Raw genomic sequence first — 20,372 nt, forward strand, 5'->3', positions numbered from 1 at the left:
AGCCAAATATGCACTTTTTTTATCCTATGCACACGCAGATTTCTGAAAGTTTCGTTTTCAGCCGCTGCTGCTGTCAAACTACGGGTCTACAAGGGGAAGAGAAAAAGTGAGAAAAAGAGAAAACAGGGCTCCCAATAAGAAGCAGGCTCCCGCTGTTCGCTTCAAAGAGCCGGATCTAAGAGCCGCTTCGATCGCGACCGACCCATAACTCCTAGCTAGTAAACTATCGCTATTAGCCTTTAGCCGTAAAAATATTCTTACCGCGGTAATTAATTATATGCATAAATGTGGACCATTCACACGTCTATTCACAGCTCATTTACATATCAGTGCAGGTCCAGTAACAATTATACGGCCAATATAATCACTTTACAATAGACCAATAGAAAACAGTCTGTTTATGTGCGGGAGCTACAGCAGCTAATCGCTAATAACAAATAGCCAAAACTAGCTTCAAAGTCGATGTATTTCCAACACTCACCGCTCACACAGGCTCCTCCTCACATCACAAGTCTGAACTAATAAAAGTCCTTTTAATCCAGACTCAAACCGATTGTCCATAAAAAGAATATAATCTCAGTGTTGCGCACCGCTGCGGGTGTAAACAATAGCACGTGAGTGAAGTGACGTGACTGTGGGGGTGTGTTCAGGGACAGTACAGACACAGACACAGACAAATTACACCGCAGATAAATACTGATGTGGAGCCACATATTAGGACATTTATCTGTCTGTAAATTGGATTAAATGAACATAATGTAGAGTCTAAGCTTTATAACGAGGTATAACATGCCTACGTGAAATATCGGCCCAAATCAGTAAGCATATCGGCCGATAGCCGATATGTCTCCAGTTCCCCATATCGGCCAGTAATATCGGCCAGCCGATATATCGGTCGGGCTCTAGTTATAACATAAAAATAGCAAAATATCTCTACATTATTGTGAAGAAATTGTATACATGATAAGTATTTAGCCCTAAAATATATTGTTTCAGCTATGATATATTGAACGATAAGTCAATATAGTGATAGTAGACATTAGCCTGATTCATCAGCCAGTTTCACTTCATAGAAACCGTCTGACCTTGCAGTGTTAGAATTCGTTCGCTCAACGGTAAGCGGGTACTTTTTATCATTTAACCAATCGCTGCTATTTGGTTGTGAAATATGTAATGCGCCGCTAATGGGGCCCTAAGAAGGGCAATAAAGTCTTTTTCCTTGATATAATTCACCAAACATTCTCTTTATTCCGGCTTTAAATCCTTGATATTGGGAATCGTTGACAACACTGAATATATGACTTTTCACTGATACTGACAGTCTGGTGCCTGAGCTTGCACTTCCGGGGTTTTTGCGAACTGTCTAGGGTATTTTGATTCCTGACCTGGTTACTGGTGAGAAATTAAATTGAGCGGAGGCGCTAGGTGGTGCCAGCCTAGCTAAGTGGACATAGCAGTAGCAGTAAGCTTTTTTCAGGGAAGCAACACTGTAGCCTTAATTCTAGTTAAAGCACTTTATTCTTTTTCTTTTTTTTTTCTTTTACCATAGTATTAGATTACTTGCAAGTTTCACCAAGCTTTTTGGAATGATTTGAATACAATTTGAAAAATTACTGTCATCATCTGTCAGGTCAAATGGCTTCCTTACCATCTGCTGTTGTCTGGCATTTAAAGAGTTTTCCACAACAGCTGAGAAAAAAAACAGATCAAAATCACTTCCCACTTTATTATCACCTCAAATCCTCCACTGGGTTTTGTTTGAGTAAACTTTAATTATGCTTCAGACACTGATCTGATTTTATAGACAATAAATAAATCTTCTAAGACATGTTCAGACAATTAATGGATCAGGGTTAAAAAAAAAAAGGAAAGAAGGGAGACCAGGTATTCAATATTACATAATGAATGCAATCAGCTAATTAACATTTATGCAATCATCTAATAACTAATTTAAAACAAACATCTTCCTGTTATATTATGTCCAGAGCGTCCACTTATCTTATTAATGAACTATACAGTATGCTTTCTCGAGAACAGTTTCCTTCTGGACATAGCCAGCTTTTTTACACTGATGTGACATCTCAGGCATTTAAAGCTCCAAGAACGGAGCAACATTGTTGTTTAATTCACAAACAATATGTGGTTATCCTTTATCTTGGCTACACTTGTGTTCATTTGAGAAAAAGATGATTATGATCAGATTTAAGTAAATATTTGACTGTTAGTTTGAGATGTTTTTAAGATTGATGGCAGTTAAATCCCACAAGAAATCCCAAATAATTTTATTTATTTATTTATTTACTTATTTTTTTGATGAAATGCTTAACACTTATGCCAATTTCCCTGCTTCCAACGCATCAACTGTGAGGACAAAATGTTCACTCTCGTAAAATATCCCTCACTCAACAGGTGCTCTGATACAGATACTGTTTTTATTTGTCAGTGGTAACAATATCATACCTAATTGGAGTTCTTTACATGTTTGTCCCCCTGTAGCTGCTGCTGGAACATCTGGAGTGCCTTGTGTCCCGACATGAGAGGTCTCTGCGGATGACGGTGGTGAAGAGACAGGCACAGTCTCCCTCAGGGGTCTCCAGTGAAGTGGAGGTCCTCAAAGCTCTCAAGTCCCTGTTTGAACACCATAAAGCACTGGATGAGAAGGTACAGTGTGTCCAGTTTGCATGTTCTCTTCATGTCTGGGTGGGTTTACTCCTATGAAAACCAAATCATGCTCAAAAATCACGCTCATTTCCCAGATGGTCCTAATGATAAGACAATTGCAGAGGATAGATATGCCAGTGGGACATGAAAGTATACGTTATACCCTAGTATCTTCACTAGAGAGAGAGATACTTGATCCAGAGGGAAATTCAAGTTTTTCTGCAACACTTACACTGCGCTTCTCAATGGCCTTTGTATCTCAGTCAAAGGCCTCAGTGCAATTTAACAGGAGGACTGGGCAGGTAGTGTGAGCAGATCTGTGTCAGGGCAGTTTGAGGAGATCAAAGATGTCTCTCCTCTATGTCCTGTAGCATCACAGCAGTGTCCAGGGGGAGCCAGGTGAACACTACAAGAAAAGGCCTTATGCTTACTTTGCTCTGTAGTTTCTGTTGGTGATGAAATGGTTCATTCCCTCAAAGTGTTTCGTCTGGAAGGTCTTCCGTCACATTTGCTGCCACATATGATGTAAAAAGCCTGTAGCATCTCAAATGTCCATAGCAAGCTCCTTAATTAGCCACAGTCTCCAATGAAATAGGAAAAACAAATAGCTCAATTCACACAATCCAACAGTCCCTTACTTCTTACTTGTGACCTTTGAACTACACATGCTGCACTTCATACATAACTAAAACACCATGATATTATGTTAAAAACTGAGCTCAAAAAGTTTTAAAAACTGCTCAGCGTGTGAGCCAGGTAGCCACAAAAACAGGCAACAACTCTGTTGCACTAAAACTAATCTAAAGTTATAACAAAAGAAATTGAATTCTGTCAAGTGGATAACATTTTTTCAAACATTACTATGTTTCCCAACTCATCCAAATAGCTTCTTCAGTCCTGAACAATTCTGAATCAGTTTAGCTGCTGTTGACTCCAATAAGGACTATTTCACATCACCAGTCAAATGAATGAATGAATCAGGGTTTTTTTATATTTTTTTCTCTGATGATACATTTTGTTGTTTTTGTTTTTTTTTCTTTTTTTAAGAGAAGAGTATAACAGACAACGGATGCATTAGTACCCACTCCCTTTGTGTGTTTCCAGTAACACTGATGTGTGATAGTAAAACAGACATTAAAGGCTAAACCTAATTAAAATAAATAAATAAATTACAAAAAAAACAATGTGTTATGTTATTTTAGGTACGAGAGAGGCTTCGGGTTTCACTGGAACGGGTATCTGCACTAGAGGAGGAACTCACCGCAGCCAATCAGGAGGTAACACACTTTTTTCACCAATGTCAATGCATACAGGACTCATTGCATGCTTATGAGAAAATAAATAAAATGGAATATATTGAGTTGCATGTATTCTGCGAGATGTGTTCTGAATTATGCATTACTTTACATGCACCAGGTCTCTCCCTAGAGTTCAATCTTGCACCCTATAGCACGAAATGACACTGAAAACAAATGACAGTGGTAGAAATGGACACTAGGACCAAAACTATGGCAGCAGCTCAGGATCCACTTCACAGCCTGTCAGACATGCCATTCAGACACCTTGACTGAGAATAAAAAGTAGAAAAGAAGAAAAGGAGATGCGTGGGAAAGTGTGACAGTATGAAGAACTGTATGTAAACAGAGAGGGGACAGCATAAAAATAAAATATGTTGATATATGGGTGTAAATGAGTGTTATATGTATCTGGAATAGGGTGGTCAAAAAATAATTACGTAGATACTGATTGATATTGAAACTAGATATTCATTTGAACTTATATTGATACTAGAATGGTCTTGTACTAAACCAGAGCTAGTGTAAAACTGCATGGTAATATTAAAGCAACTGCTCTTAGTTTGTGATGAAAAAAAATTGTATAATGAGTTTTTAAATTGTCATTGTGGCATCAAAATCAGTATTAAGTACTAAGTCTTAGTATTGAAATTTTAATATGATTTACTTTGACACCAGAATATCAAAATTACTATAGACCAATAGATACAAAAGTACTTTTAACACTAATGTGTTTATAATGAATTAACCAAATTAGGAAACCATTTATGGTCCTTAAAATCCATGAAACTCATACAGTTTGTCCCATGACTTCAGTTCTGGTGACAAGACTGTTCTTCACTATTCACCTGAGTCCTATTAGCAAATGGCATGTGATTCAGTTAGCATAAAGGATGTGGTTCTACAAAAGCACATTGTTAAAACCTCTTTTTAAGGCTTATTACTTGTACACATTATTCAACAAGGTTTGTGTTAAGGAAAATATTATTTTCATGCCTCAAATGAAATCAGGTCTTTAATGGAAAGGGGGGGGGGACACAATTATAAGATACAGTGTGAGAAATCAGAGATCTACCTGTCCCCATCTGTGAGAAGAAAGATATTTACATTGTTTCTGTTCTGAAAGAAGCTAATTACTGTTGTTGAGTATCATATTGTCACCATTACATCCACAAAACAGGGGCCTCAGATAGAAAAAGGTACCTAGAACAAGATAATTATAGTGATTGTGACTGTGTCCACATATCTTACAGTACTGCTATATGTTCCTAAATGGTGTGAACTGGACAGACTGTTATTAACCAGCACTAGATGAAAACACAAAACACATTAAAGGTGTTTTATGTTAGTTTTTGAGTGGAGGGTCTGCTACCTGCTTGATTTCATGGGGATGTCATTGCTTTGTTTTCAGTGTTTCACAGTATGGCATTTATCTTATCTTGCATCTATTCAACCAGAGGTGTTTAGTTGCTAAAAAAAAATACCTTGAAAATAATGCATTCTCACTGTGAGTGGAGTCAAGAGCTGCACATCATTGAATTAAAGTCACAGTTCAAGTTGTCAAATCGCAAATGCTACAGTTATTATTATTATTATTATTAGTTATTATTATTATTATTATTATTATTATTATTATTATTATTATTATTATTATTATTATAAAAGAATGTCCTCCTGAAAAGAACAAAATGTGTTGTTCCTGTAATTTAGATGTCTCCAAACATGTTCTGAAATCCATAAGATTCTTGTATTAGTTAGTCATTTTATATTTCAGTTCAGAGTTGTTTACAATGTTCATTCTGGGTCTGAACAGACTCCAGACTATAGAGTACTTTTTATGCATACTGCAAATCTTATCACAATAGCAATACTTGACAGAAATTTTTAAATATTTTCTTTTTTTACAAATCTTTGCAGCCTTAGATGTCGTCTCTCCACATATGTGACTTGTTACTTCACCTGGTGACACTATGTCACTATAAGATAGATTTTGTTTATTGCCTTATTGTGGCATATATTTTCAATAAAGCCTTAACATCTCCATGAACATAAGCACGTGACAGAGCCTCCATCAGAAAAGTTAGACAGTTTTGTGGTTACAATTTCCATCCAGAAAGTTGTGAGGGTGAAGGAACTCACTTAGACCCTGCCATTGTTTGTTGTTTTGCAGATAGTGGCCTTACGCGAGCAGAATGCACACTTCCAGAGGAAAGTGGCAGCTGGAGAAGGAGATGACTTATTGGAGGGCACCGATTCTCAACAGAAGGTACATGGCAAGGTAGGAGGTTACAAGTCTATTATGTACTGTATCTTTACAATTTTTAATCACAATATTCGCCCCAGTATTCTACCCTTTTTGAGGGTACCATTGTTCTAAGATATTAAGTGAACTAACTGTCTTTTTGTAATAGTTGCAACTATGTTCTTGGTTCTTCTCATGGTCTAAAGGTGACACAAAGCGATCCCACTGCACAGTCACATATGAAAGTGCACTGATGAATACAAATTTCCATCTGATGAGTAACACAGATGGCCCCTTTTTTGTTGAGTTTGCACAAAACACAATATTGCCTTCAACTTTGAACATCAGAGCTATAGACTATAGAGATATAGAGTGCAGTGTCTTGATGCAAAGAGTTTTGAGTGCCCAATGAAAGTAGAAAGCATAGCCTACATCTAAAATAAATCAATAGTGATGCTTTTACTACTACTTGTATCTTGTAAATAGGGATTAATCATAATCTGAAAAATGAGTAATTACCCAAAGAAATTATAATGATTAATAGTGCACTCTGTCTTGTTAGTTTTCTGAGGCCTTATCTTGAATGCCTGCCAAAACCACTACACTGATTCAGGAAGACACAACATGCACATATGTGACTAGTATAATGGACACAGACAGTCTAGACATATTGCATCAGACGATCATTAACAATCTAGGAGAAGAGGTCATCACCAAAGGGAGGCTAAATGAATAATAAAGAGACAAAGCTTTTCTTTGACTGAGGCACAGTTTTCACCAAATAACAGTATCATCACACATAAGACTCCTAGTACTGATCACAATAATACAGCATATAAAAGTATAGGAAAGTTTATCAGGCCTGTACTGCTAGCATGGATTACAAACCCTTGAAACCCAACAATACCATTTATACTGCATAAAATCCATCATCACATACAGTCCTCCTTTCTCATTAAATCAATTTATCTTATGGAGTTTGAAGAGTTTGTCAGTTACCCAGCCTTTGCTTCCCTTGAATATAAATCCCCAAATGGAAAATCAATGAAAAGTTTATGTCACAGATAAAGATTTGACATTTTTGGTCCCTCTCTCTGACAGAGGATATCCAATGGTTTGGAGTCAGCCCACGAGGCAAGTCAGGTGGTGGAGCTGCAGGACCTCCTGGAGAAGCAGAACTACGAACTGGCACAGATGAAGGAGCGCATGTCCTCCCTCTCCTCCCGAGTGTCCGAGGTCGAGCAAGAGCTGGAAACTGCTCGCAAGGACCTGATTAAGTCCGAAGAGATGAACAACAAGTACCAGAGGGACATCAAAGAGGTGACGCAGCAACTGGCACACACACAGTAGCACAGATAGCTCCAGTCTGCACATTAGTCAGGGGAAAAAACAGATGCAAGAGACACTTCAAAGAGGGTTAGCTGTGACCTAAAAGAGATTAGCATATGCTACCACATATTTATTGTGCACATAAAAAATTCAAAAATAAAACAAAGGCTGCTACTATTGGAATCTGCTTTTCGGTATGAAATGAATTGGAACAACATCTAACCTTTTGCTTTGCCTAATAAATGCATTGTTTTGTTTATAATCTGTCCATAAAAGGTTACAACGGCATATTCTCTTGTGCTAATCCTAACCCTGAATAAATAGAAAAAGTTACATTAGCAAGGGCACCCAGTATGTGTGTCAAATATCAATCCCAATTATTTATGCTTCAAAATGAGTTTGTATGTTTGTTTAGTGGTTAGTACTGAAGTGGATTGCTTATAGAGAGAGGTAGAGTCCATATTGCCCTTGGCTGAAATAGTTATTGATTTTTAAAAAGATGTACTCCTATGTAATGATAGTGGTCCAGCAATTCTTTGCTTTCTGTGGTTCCCCAGAAAGCAAAGAATTAATGATATTCTCCTCTACATTGTGTATTAATATGAACATGTTTGCATTTTCAGGCCATGTGTCAAAAAGAGGACATGGAGGAGAGGATCGTTACGCTGGAAAAACGTTACCTTAGTGCCCAGAGAGAGTCTACCTCTGTGCATGACATCAATGACAAACTGGAGAATGAATTAGCCAATAAGGAAGCCTTCCTCCGTCAGGTATAATATTATTTTCTTTATGTTTAGCTATTTTATTTCAGTTTATTTCACCATACAAAACAGCTCTAGAAAGGTAACATGTTAACAATGTCTGTTTCTGTACTTTTACTTGAAAAAAACTGAGCCCACTGCCTTAGTCCACTTTGGTCTATTGCATGTTGAGCTGCCAGGCCTCATGCTTTAGAGAGCAGAGCATCTGTCAGTGTTGGCAGAGACAGATAAAAAAAAAAATAAGACTTCAATGTTACCTCCGGCAAAAGAGGACACTTGAGGGTAATACTAGTTCTGCGTTTTATGCTCAGTAGCTGTATAGGGACTTTTAGTGATCAGTAATGCACTCATACTATACAGACTTTTTATACAGTCTGTTGCTTTTTGGTACATGAGATGTTGCTAAAATCAACATTATAATTTGCTATGATTTTGTGTTTTTGAAAAATCACACTTCACAAAGTAAATAAAGTATGAGCATATAACTACAACTTACTACACGCAACCACTACTTTTAATGGTACTGTTACATTTAGTTGAGTTGAATATTTCCTGTCAAATCTGTGTACAAACATTATATGAGTTCATTTGTGTTGATCATGTGACCAGATGGAGGAAAAGAACAGGCAGCTTCAGGAGCGACTGGAGTTAGCTGAGCAGAAGCTACAGCAGACCATGAGGAAGGCCGAAACACTGCCGGAGGTCGAGGCAGAGCTGGCACAAAGGATAGCAGCGCTCACTAAGGTAAAAAAAAAAAAATAATATATATATATATATATAAAAAAATATATATATATATATATATATATATATATCACTCTTACAACTTATTTCCCCAGAGCACTTGGTATTTGTGTTTTGTGTTTACAATGTCTCCCCTTCTCCCTCGGCCACATAGTCTGACTCCAGCTCATCCACTTCTCCTGATGATTATCACTTTGTTATGGAAGCTAAAATCCAAGACATGAACACCATTCTTAGGAAGGTAGTGATACAGGCCAAAGGTCATGCCACCTCCTGTATAGAGCAGATTCTTCCTGTGGTGGTTTCGGGGGCTAGTGTTGGACTGTTTTACCCCAATGGGACAGCTGCATGGCACTCTGACTGCAGCTTACAGTGTGATGGAGCAGCTTTTCACTCATTCTGTCCTTTGGGGGCCTCATACTTCCTCTTGTGATTCTTTATCTCTCTATGCAAAATTGATTTCCATCTTTAAGCTTTGGGTTAAAGCTTTGGCTTGATTTGACTCTGCTTTTCTTTAATAGCCTACATAGTATAACCACATTATAATGCAGCCCTGTATTGTCCTGTGTTTGTGGACTGTAGGCAGAAGAGCGTCACGGGAGCATTGAGGAGAGGATGAGGCACTTGGAATGCCAGCTGGAGGAGAAGAACCAGGAGCTGCTCCGCGTGAGTCATGACGGAGGCGGCATGCCAGACCATGTTACCCAGCAGCCACTGCTGCATCAATATGACAGCTCAAGCATCTCCAAGCATAACTGATGTATTGCCTTGGAAACTCAGACTCAATATGTGCCACACACGAGTTGTTGTTTGTCAAAGGCTAATGAGACACTTAGGATGTTCAACCATTTGATAGGAACATGGGATCATTTAATGAGATGGGCTGTAGTCCTTTACAAGCCTGCTGCTATATTACTGGAGATCACAAGCAAAGCAATAGGGCATTTATTAAATTGATTAAGATTGATAGGAAGTTGTCTGTATAATGCAGAGTACAGTTTACTTGGAAATGTTATGTGTGCTTGAACCAGCAATAGAAGTAGGAATTATTGTAGGATTATAAATGAATTATTATTGCTGTACTGCACTTTTCTAACTTGTAGTTTGCGATCCTTAAAATTTACAGTGATTACTACCATAAAGTTAGGTTAAGCACACACATTGAAAAATCCAGGCTGTTTTAGTTTTTATGTAGAAGTTCCTTTCTGTTTTAATGAATAGTTTTTGGGTTTTTTTACATCCTTAGGCACGTCAGAGAGAAAAGATGAATGAAGAGCACAACAAGCGTCTGTCGGACACAGTGGACAGACTCCTGACTGAGTCCAATGAGCGGCTGCAGCTCCATCTGAAGGAGAGAATGGCTGCGTTGGAGGAGAAGGTTTGACCACTATACAATAATGTCACTGCTCTGGTCAGACTAGGGTTTTAATATGCTTCTCTTTATCTAGAACTTGTTAATTCAGGACTCAGAAGGCTACAGAAAACAGTACGAGGAATCGATCCATGAAAAAGTAAGGCTCTTGTCATACTATATGAGATGATTTAAATTAATAAGTTATAATGAATGATCAATGCTGTCTTGATTTACTACCTTGTCATATTTGTTTAGACTCAGTTGGCTGAGGAAATAGAGAAACTCAGATCAGAACTGGACCAATTCAGACTGAGGGGGGGCTCCCTAACAGAGCCTACACTCTCAAGGTAATAGTCACATTGTATTATCACACTGGAATATTGTATAATTAGTTAAGTTGCTCATTGGACCACAGTAAGGAAATGGTCTACAAAATATCAGTAGCTAAAACACTTGTTTTCTCTCAGGTCTCACCTGGACACATCAGCTGAGCTCCGCTTTTCTCTGGGGTCTTTGGCTGAAACACAATCAGATCATTATCATTCAGCCAAGGTCATCCGCCGGCCGAGAAGAGGAAGAGTAGGGCTGCGAGAAACAAAGGTTTGTCATTACATATACGGTAAAATAAATGTTATTTCAAATAACAGGTTTAATAACAATAATAATGATATGTGTATATATATATATATATATATATATATATATATATATATATATATATATATATATATATATATATAGTATTTATGGAGTGACTGCAATTGGACTTGTGTATTTGTGTTTTGGCAAGGTGAATTTGTGTTAAATAAAGGATGATACAGTGATAAGACAATCATGGAAAAATAAAATTGTTATCTTTTTTGTCTATAGGCTAAATCCCTGGGAGATCATGAATGGCGATCCCAGCAACTCGGGGTGCTTGGGGGGCATCACTTTGAAAGTGATACAGAGATGTCAGACATTGACGACGATGACAGAGAGACCCTGTTCAGCTCAATGGATCTGCTCTCTCCCAGTGGTCACTCTGATGCCCAGACTCTAGCCATGATGCTGCAGGAGCAGTTAGACGCAATCAACAAGGAGATCCGGTACCTCGCCCTCACACTACATCCCACACATTTTGTTAGAAAAGGTCACACTTCCAGACATATTGATTTGCTGTGCTTGTTGAGCTGCTGATCTAGTTAGTTTGTCCTGCAAAGCTGGGTGTTTTTTTTTATGTGCATACTGCTTTAAGGAGCGGAGATTGTTACATTTTATATCACATAAAAATTCACAAAAAAATCATCACCTTGCAATAAGTAGCAAAAAACTAAAATCTGAATATGAGTTTGACCTTAAACCAGAGCAACTGTGGACAAGGAGCAGTTCACTTCAGGGGTTTTGAGTCTTCAGTTAAAATGTGGTGTCTTTATTGGTGTGTCTCAGATTAATCCAGGAGGAGAAGGAGTCAACAGAGCTGCGGGCAGAGGAGATTGAGAACCGTGTGGCCAGTGTGAGTCTGGAGGGTCTGAACTTGGCCCGAATGCACCACCATGGGGCCTCTATCACTGCCTCCGCCACAGCCTCCTCCCTCGCCTCCTCATCGCCTCCTAGTGGACACTCCACCCCAAAACTAGACCCCCGAAGTCCTGCTCGAGACATGGAGCGTATGGGTGTCATGACACTGGTAAATCACACAGCAAAATTAACAAGGAATTATGATACTATTAGTGCTGCATTTGTGATTGCTAATTAAGAGTGTAGTAATTTATGGTGTACAATTAAGATCATTTTTAAGTGAAAGATATACATGTTTTATGGCACTAAGGCTGCATTATATTAGCATAAAGAAGAGTGAGGAAAAGGAAGGAATCATTATGTAGCATAGGTGGAACTTCACATGATATTAGTAGATATAAATAGATGCCTGTTTATTCAGGGTAAAGGCAGCAAATGCAACCTTTACCCTGACTGAATAGGCCACTGGAGTAGTACTTAGTACTTTACTATGTGATTGTGATAAATTAAAATGCTGATATCTTTTCTTTTTTTCTAAGCCAAGTGATCTAAGGAAACACAGAAGAAAGGTATATATTTGTCATCTAATTGAAAGCTTTTCAATATTCACACAAATGTGTCATAGAGACTAAAATGAGTGACTCCTGATGTCTTTATTCAGATTGCTGCAGTGGAAGAAGATGGTCGTGAGGACAAGGCCACCATAAAGTGTGAGACATCTCCTCCACCAACTCCACGCACAGTTCGAATGACACACACACTGCCAACCACTTCACACAACGATGCACGAGGGTAAGTCAGATATTAAGCCAAAATATGTTCAGCTGATAACTGCAGTTCAATATGATGTTAAAACGATTGTTAAGCTAAATAACCACATATCGCATCCTCTTTTCTCTGTTCAGTATTGTGGCCTCTTTGGAGGCTGAGGCCAGCACCCTGAGTAGTGTTGGAAGCAGCCAAGATTCTCTTCACAAGCAGCCAAAGAAGAAGGGCATCAAATCCTCCATTGGACGCTTGTTTGGAAAGAAAGAGAAAGGCCGGCTGGCCCACCTGGCACATAGACAGGTCATGGTTGATCCACAAGGTATGCAATTCTTTAATTACTCCACAAATGGGGCAGGTAGACATAGCTATAGTTCTCTTTACAACCATGTTCTGATATTTACTACCTTTGCTTTTAGCCACAATGATGGACCTGGACATGTCCGGACAGGAGATGGGTGTTAGCAAACTAGGCACTCAGGCTGAGAAAGATCGCAGGTTGAAAAAGAAGTAAGTTTTCACTGAAACATTACATTCAAGCACATATTATTGAGACAACAGGCCAGTTTACATTCAGAGTAACTTATTCACTGACTCTCTTACATTTTGTAGATACATAATGTATCGTATATGACATATGTTATATCACAAGGCATAACTGTGTGCGTAATACCTTAGCAAATACAGCTCATCAATAGTCTGGATCAGTATCCACAAGCACTGATTATACTGACTGTATTCACAGAGACATCCACAGTCAGCCTATTGATTTATGTAGCATCACCCATTTATCTAACAAAGATATTTTGTCAGTAGGAAAGCTGCAAAAGCTTTTCCTACAGTTACTGTAGTGTATATTGCCCATAGTTTCTTCAGGATGTTTTCTTCTATTTACCCAAAATACAAAATCAGCACAACTCAAATATTTGAATGGTAGTGTGTGTAGTGTGGATATGTGTATGTGTGTGCGTGCATCTGCCATGCTGTAGTGCCAAATGATGAATGTCATTTGCTCGAAGTGCACATTGAGTTGTCATGATGGATAACTTTGCCTCCCATGTAGTCGGTTAGAGTATTGTTTGTTGTATGTTGACAAATGTTTTCCCTCACCGCACTGACTTCTCCATAGCAGTCTCCAGGATAAAGGCCACACAACCACCTTGCATCTTGGTGCCTCCTCCACTCTGCATGCCATTAAGCTGCCTGCTCTTCTTTTCCATTTCAGCATCTTGAGTGGTCAGTAACGCAGTGGTCCCATAGTGGGTGTGTCTTCTCCTCAGAGGTCAAAGCTATCTGAATGTACCTGAACATTTGAATGTGAGGCCGTGGAGGGGGTCCTTGCTGTGTTTCAGTGCATTTCACATGTTCTCTGCTGCACGATGATGTGGTCAGGACTGCATTGTAGAAGACCACATGTGACTGATCTACAGATGCTCCTGTACTTGATCGTCCACCATCGTGTCCTCCGTGTGCGCGACTGTGTGAGTGCATGTGTCTGTGTTGAGAGCCTTAATTGCCTATTTACTCATTAACTTGTGTACACTTTTGTCTCCCCGTCACTTTCTCTATCTCTACCTCCCTCTGCTCTAACTCTCTTGCTCTCTTCCCTCCCTCCCTCTCCTCCTCCTCTGACTCTAACAAAGCGGGTAAGTTGTGAGGACATCTCTGAACTCCTGGATGTGACCATTGTCTGAGCCGTGTGCCTTGTATGCCATCTCTCCTGTCTGTGTCCATGTGTACTCTCCTTGAAAGTGCCAAAGCTAACGTCTCACTATCTCTATCTTGATCCCTCATGGCTGTTAATAGAACCATTGCTTTCTTTCTTTTTGTTCATTTACCATTTCAAGACGTTTCTTCCTCCCTTTTACAGCCCAATGGCAGCTGCATCCTTGGCTGAAAACGAATGTGCCGTCGCTAAACTGGGGCCTGATTTTCTGTGCCCAGAATGTCTTCCTCTCCTTTTTACATGTCTCTATCTCTGTTGTGCTAAATAACCAGCTGCAATATCTGGTTATGGGAATGTCAGATGTTATTGTTCATATGATGTTTCCTCCCTTTTCTTAGCTATGTTCAGTGGATGTAATCTCTTCATGCATTAGGTCTGATCTGAACATAAGACATGAGCATAACTCATGTATTCAATATGTAAATAGTGAATGTTTGGATTTGCACATTTCGTATCATTCATAAGCTCTTTAGATCTATGGTATTGTTTGTTTCACTGTATTAATACAACATCTCTACAGTGGTACAAGAATGCCATACTCTGTTTTGTACTGAGACTACTTCTTTTAGCTGTCAGACATTATCTTATTATTCAGCAAGGTTTGCACACCTGTGAAGTGAGTGTGTCTGGGTGTATGTTTCTCTAGATTTGAAAAGCTGCATAATTTACACATATGCATGACAGACTCAAATCAAATGAAAGACTGAAATCATTTTGGCATAAGAGTTCTGTGTCGATCTTAGGACAATGCAGTGTAATAGTTGACATACCGACCTTACTTAGCAACACAAAAGCACAGCACAGATAAAGGAAAGACAAGATTAACTGGCAGAATATCTCATGTACAAATGAAAACAATTGATCAAACTCAATGAAGTGCTTCAAATGAGCAGCTCTAGTTCTTCATAGAATGTATGAAAGTAGAAAGTTGTTATGGGCATAGCAGTTACGTTACACCAGATGCATTTAAAGTATCATAGCGCTAGTGCCAATTTTCAATGCCTGTCCATAGTGAGGGCTTTTAGACACTTTTTTTTTTTAGAAAGGAAATTCTGCACAAAAGTAGAACATTTTACAAGACAGAGACAAGGCACATTTTAAACATGTGAGCATCTCTAGCTTGTCTTCAGCCAGAGTTGAGGTTTGTTAAACATATTGATGTCAGTCTGCAGTTATAGGTCAGGGGAAAAATGATTTTGCATTTACAAAGTTCACCAATATAATATACTGCTCTGTGTTCTTCATCAGAGCTCTGTTTCTGTCTGTGGCATCACAAAGATGATGACACTTTGAAAGAAATGTATAAGATGGAATACATGCCTCATGTATACTAGTTTTACCATAGAAAAAAATGTTATTTCTATGGTAACAGATGAGATCCATGCTTTAGAATTAATTTAATGCCAGATTTTCTCTGCTTCAGACATGAGCTGCTAGAAGAGGCAAGGAGAAAAGGTCTACCTTTTGCTCAATGGGATGGACCCACTGTTGTTGCCTGGTTGGAGGTAAGTTTAAAAAAAATAATAAATCATCATCTAAAACATTCAGTCAATGCTGTCCCCTACTGTAGAGAAAATGGTATTGCAACACCTATGTTTGAATTGAGATGTTGTTTCTCAGAATAGGGTACAGGACACAATATGCCCGCATATACTACATATACATATACTAAACAACCCTTCTGTGTGCCCTTCTGCTCCTGTGCCAAAGCTTTGGTTGGGGATGCCTGCGTGGTATGTTGCTGCCTGCCGTGCAAACGTCAAGAGTGGAGCTATCATGTCAGCACTGTCAGACACTGAGATCCAGAGGGAGATCGGTATCAGTAACCCTCTGCACAGACTCAAGCTCCGTCTGGCTATTCAGGAAATGGTCTCCCTCACCAGCCCCTCTGCACCACCCACCACAAGAACTGTGAGTGCTGCTGAATATGTGTGGATCTGCATGAATCACATTATGTTCTCTGTTTTATTTATTTATTTATTTAGATTTATTAATTAACATTTTTGGTTTAATTACATAGATTGTAATTCATTCCCCCTCAAACAATAACAAAAATTCTTATTTAATTACATTCACTCCTTACTCAACAGAAGCATGTGACAGGCCACCCACACATTTAAATCAAATGATCTTGTAACAAATCAGCTATGTTGAACAGTGGTTTATTCTTCCGGATGGTAGTACATTCACTTGTTTATGTGTTGAGAAAATGTCCAGTGCATGACAAAGAGCTAATGATTGCAGACAGCTGAAGGACATCTAAGCCATGTGTTTGAATAAATGTATACATTTTATTTGTGTAATACCTCAGTCGTCCAGGTAGGATCCATCACACAGGAGAAATTCAATTCTGCCAGCTGGAAAAAGTTATTTGATCAAGTACATTTCGCAGTACATCCAAGCTCCTCAAAAACCTTTTGTCCAGTTGACAGAATTGAATTTCTTCTGTGTACATTTTACTTCAGTAAATCCAACTTTATTGGAAATCTTTACACAAACCACATTGAATTACACATGGTTTGAAATCTATACTCCTTCATATTTTCATTTCTGTTTATATTTATAATTTTTTTATTTTAAAATTAGAACACACACACACAAACTATACAGAGACACCATTATGTACTTTAAATGTGCTTAACAGTTGTTGTAAATGTGAAAATGCTGTATGTTGTTAATTGTACTAATATGTGTTTATAGTGTATGTGTGTTATTTAACAGTGTATTGTGTACTTTGCTTGTTTTTGTCCACTGCATTTGCCCTTTGCCCCCTGGTGGGTGGGGCCTCTTCGTCATCTGACTGTGATGCTATAACACTATTGGCTTACAGTGGTGCTGCTCTTATTCTTTAACACTGCTTGCCCCTCCTGCCGGACCTCTACTACCAACCCTGCTGCGACTCTGTCTCTTGGGCCTTGCCCTGTAGCAATCAGGCAATGTTTGGGTGACCCATGAGGAGATGGAGACCCTGGCAGCCCCCTCCAAAACGGTCAGTTCCCATGTACCCCTGAACTTCCCTCTTCTCTCTGGAGTGAGTTTGTGTGAATGGATGTTACATGGATATCATGAGTTGATAAATAAATAAATAATAATAATCATATCTGTATATAACCACAATGCCTAATATAGTATGATCATAAAATAACATAAATAAAATACTTTGCACATATATAAATATATAAATAGAAGAAAAGATTTCCACTGGATATCACTGCATTTGTTATCCATATTTGTTTTAACTTTGCCTTTTTTCTTTTCTTTTTTTTCACTTCAGAAGTCAAATTCTGAAGAAGGGAGCTGGGCTCAGGTAAAAGCCAAGAAAATACCATTTACATTTTTCCAATAAATTACAACCATTATAATACTATATATGTGACATTCCCAGACTCTAGCTTATGGTGATATGAACCATGAGTGGATAGGAAACGAGTGGCTGCCCAGTCTAGGACTACCTCAGTACCGCAGCTACTTCATGGAGTGCCTGGTGGACGCCAGAATGTTGGACCACCTCACCAAGAAGGATCTTAGGGTGCACCTTAAAATGGTGGACAGTTTCCACAGGTACAGTCATGGGGCTTATGTGAACAAGTAAAATGCACAGGATTGCTGACATTACTTTTTGGCCTTTTGATTTGTAGAACAAGTTTACAATATGGCATCATGTGTCTGAAAAAGCTCAATTATGACAGAAAAGAACTAGAGAGAAGACGAGAGCATAGCCAACACGATTTAAGAGGTAAAAACATTAAATGTCTATCTAAAATTTTGTGTGTGGTGTCTTGAGTTTTACCAGAGGAATTTGTAATGTAACATGTTTGCAGATGTGCTGGTATGGAGCAATGAGCGGGTGATCCGCTGGGTGCAGAGCATAGGCCTGAGGGACTATGCTAACATTCTGCTGGAGAGTGGAGTGCATGGAGCCCTGGTTGCCCTTGACGACAACTTTGACTATAGTAGTCTGGCGCTGCTCCTCCAGATACCCACGCAAAACACTCAGGTTTGAAAGAGCTCATACATTGCTATAGTTTATGATATGGAAACAGTGATCGATTGAGACCAGTCTGTATTATCTATTTAAATCCTTGTGAGCATCAAATCAACATCAGTGCAGCTTTAATTTAGCATTATGTTGCTGTCAAGATACAAAGGTTGGTCTAAATCAGAACATGCAGATTTGCCAACTGTCGCTCTGGCAGCCTGCCCCGTGAATCTTCGCTGCATATATATTCCTCCTTGTTTGCCTGTCTGGAGCATTGTGAACACAGTAGTGTGTCTGCTGGGTTGGTGCTTCTAAGAATAGCAGAGAATATTATGTGAATGTCATGTTTTTCCTCTGTAGGCACGTCAGATTCTCGAGCGAGAGTACAATAATTTGCTGGCCCTGGGTACTGACCGACGACTGGACGAGGTGAACCAAATTACGCTAACACAACTAAATATTCACAAATTAGTCTCTTTCCTAATGATCAGTTAATATATTTAAGTTTTGTGAATAAATATGTCACAAATCTATATATGTGTGTGTGTGTGTGTGTGTGTGTGTGTGTGTGTGTGTGTGTGTGTGTGTGTGTGTATTTTTGCATCTCTCAACTTTGAGCTTCTTTTTTCTACAGTGTGATGACAAAGACTTCAGAGGTCCTTCCTGGAGGAGGCAGTTTCCACCGAGGGATGTACACGGCATCAGTATGATGCCAGGGTCAGCAGAGACTCTCCCTGCTGGCTTTCGGCTCACTGCATCCGGTCACTCTCGAAGACTGCCCCCAGATGGTGAGCACTGAATATTATACTTATTACATATTTACTTAACAAAGCATTTATTCAGAACTGAAACATATTTTAGAACTTCATGCTGTGCAAATTTAATCCAAATTATGCATATTTATTAAGTAATAATACGGCATTGTTTGGGCTCTTTGACTGTGCTATTGTTTTTGTGGTGGCTCCTGTGTAGTCCTCTATGAGGCTCTGGATGACAGTCCTGATGACACATATCTGGACTGGTTTCAAGGTCAGCTATGCCTCTGTGAGAGGCCCAGGGCTTTTGGATCCTGTGTTCATTATTCCACACATGTCCCTCCTGGCCACACTGTCCTATCAGTCTGATGGTGCTCCTTTTCTCAGTCTTTTCCTCTCGACAGTTCTTAATAGAAATGTCCAAGGGTGTTTAATATCTTTGGTATAACATTTGAAATATTAGCTCATTTTCATGATCTAGACCAGGTGTCATTGTGTTTCTGTACTGTCCATTTAAAATCTGGGTATCAGATGGAAATACAGAAGGAAACTTGTTTATATATTTAGAAAAATATTTGCTTTATCACATGTCTCACATCACAGTTAATACATAGATGTGCAAACGATACTGTAGCTCACCATCAGTATAGTGTAATCTACTCTTGGTTGTTAAAAGAAGTCACTCCTTTCCTCTTTTAACATTGTGGACTTGGAGGAAGCCTCCAATTTGCCCCAGTTTGTACTAATATGTTTTTCCCCGTGTTTCCCAAACAAAACTTTGTGTTGCGTTATCCTGGCTAACCTCTAACACACTATAGTATTGTTTTGCGTGATAAGTACGTAGTTAGTCCCATTCATGTTACTGGGAAGGTGTTGTGGACAGCATGGATGAGTTTACTTTGTGATCACTTATTTTTTACTAATTGTCTTTCCTGGTCTTTCCTCAGTCGGCCCGTCTGCAGTGCAGCGGTTGGACAGCTCCACGGTGAGAACATACTCCTGCTGAGAGGAAGAGAGGGACCTATGACTGTACACCGTATGTAACACAGACTCTGTCAATACACTGTTACTGGAGACAAGCTTGTGCTGTATTAAGGGGTAGAAAGAAACAACAAGGGTTTTGGATTTCATTGAATTTTTTAAAATTGCTTTAACACAAAAAGACAATGGGATTTATAACTAATTAATGAAATGGGATTGTGTTGATTTCAATTTTTTAGTACAATGGATGACAGCTGGGCACATTGTATTTTTTTCTTAG

General features: G+C 38.9%; 1 protein-coding gene across 3 annotated transcripts in view; it reads left to right on the forward strand.

The window, feature by feature from the left end:
* ppfia2 (PTPRF interacting protein alpha 2) overlaps positions 1 to 20,117 on the forward strand; it is a 64,556-nt gene extending 44,439 nt beyond the window's left edge. Inside the window, exons 3-29 of one of the 3 annotated variants that reach the window (XM_055153522.1) lie at positions 2,497 to 2,661; positions 3,864 to 3,938; positions 6,127 to 6,234; positions 7,300 to 7,518; positions 8,151 to 8,297; positions 8,898 to 9,032; positions 9,615 to 9,698; positions 10,279 to 10,410; positions 10,481 to 10,543; positions 10,642 to 10,733; positions 10,854 to 10,986; positions 11,257 to 11,474; positions 11,815 to 12,055; positions 12,426 to 12,455; positions 12,548 to 12,678; positions 12,792 to 12,973; positions 13,071 to 13,161; positions 15,801 to 15,882; positions 16,088 to 16,288; positions 17,304 to 17,366; positions 17,655 to 17,684; positions 17,763 to 17,938; positions 18,016 to 18,113; positions 18,199 to 18,374; positions 18,717 to 18,785; positions 18,991 to 19,144; positions 20,059 to 20,117. In XM_055153522.1, coding sequence (XP_055009497.1) covers positions 2,497 to 2,661; positions 3,864 to 3,938; positions 6,127 to 6,234; positions 7,300 to 7,518; positions 8,151 to 8,297; positions 8,898 to 9,032; positions 9,615 to 9,698; positions 10,279 to 10,410; positions 10,481 to 10,543; positions 10,642 to 10,733; positions 10,854 to 10,986; positions 11,257 to 11,474; positions 11,815 to 12,055; positions 12,426 to 12,455; positions 12,548 to 12,678; positions 12,792 to 12,973; positions 13,071 to 13,161; positions 15,801 to 15,882; positions 16,088 to 16,288; positions 17,304 to 17,366; positions 17,655 to 17,684; positions 17,763 to 17,938; positions 18,016 to 18,113; positions 18,199 to 18,374; positions 18,717 to 18,785; positions 18,991 to 19,144; positions 20,059 to 20,117 — 3,354 coding nt within the window. The remainder of the gene's footprint in view (positions 1 to 2,496; positions 2,662 to 3,863; positions 3,939 to 6,126; positions 6,235 to 7,299; positions 7,519 to 8,150; positions 8,298 to 8,897; positions 9,033 to 9,614; positions 9,699 to 10,278; positions 10,411 to 10,480; positions 10,544 to 10,641; positions 10,734 to 10,853; positions 10,987 to 11,256; positions 11,475 to 11,814; positions 12,056 to 12,425; positions 12,456 to 12,547; positions 12,679 to 12,791; positions 12,974 to 13,070; positions 13,162 to 15,800; positions 15,883 to 16,087; positions 16,289 to 17,303; positions 17,367 to 17,654; positions 17,685 to 17,762; positions 17,939 to 18,015; positions 18,114 to 18,198; positions 18,375 to 18,716; positions 18,786 to 18,990; positions 19,145 to 20,058) is intronic. The other 2 variants (XM_055153523.1, XM_055153524.1) reach the window with 2 other exon arrangements.
* Positions 20,118 to 20,372: the final 255 nt, after the last annotated feature.

The sequence above is a fragment of the Boleophthalmus pectinirostris genome, unplaced genomic scaffold (assembly GCF_026225935.1).
Source record: "Boleophthalmus pectinirostris isolate CB_2022bp ecotype Guang Dong unplaced genomic scaffold, ASM2622593v1 HiC_scaffold_18, whole genome shotgun sequence".
Lineage (NCBI taxonomy): Eukaryota > Metazoa > Chordata > Actinopteri > Gobiiformes > Gobiidae > Boleophthalmus > Boleophthalmus pectinirostris.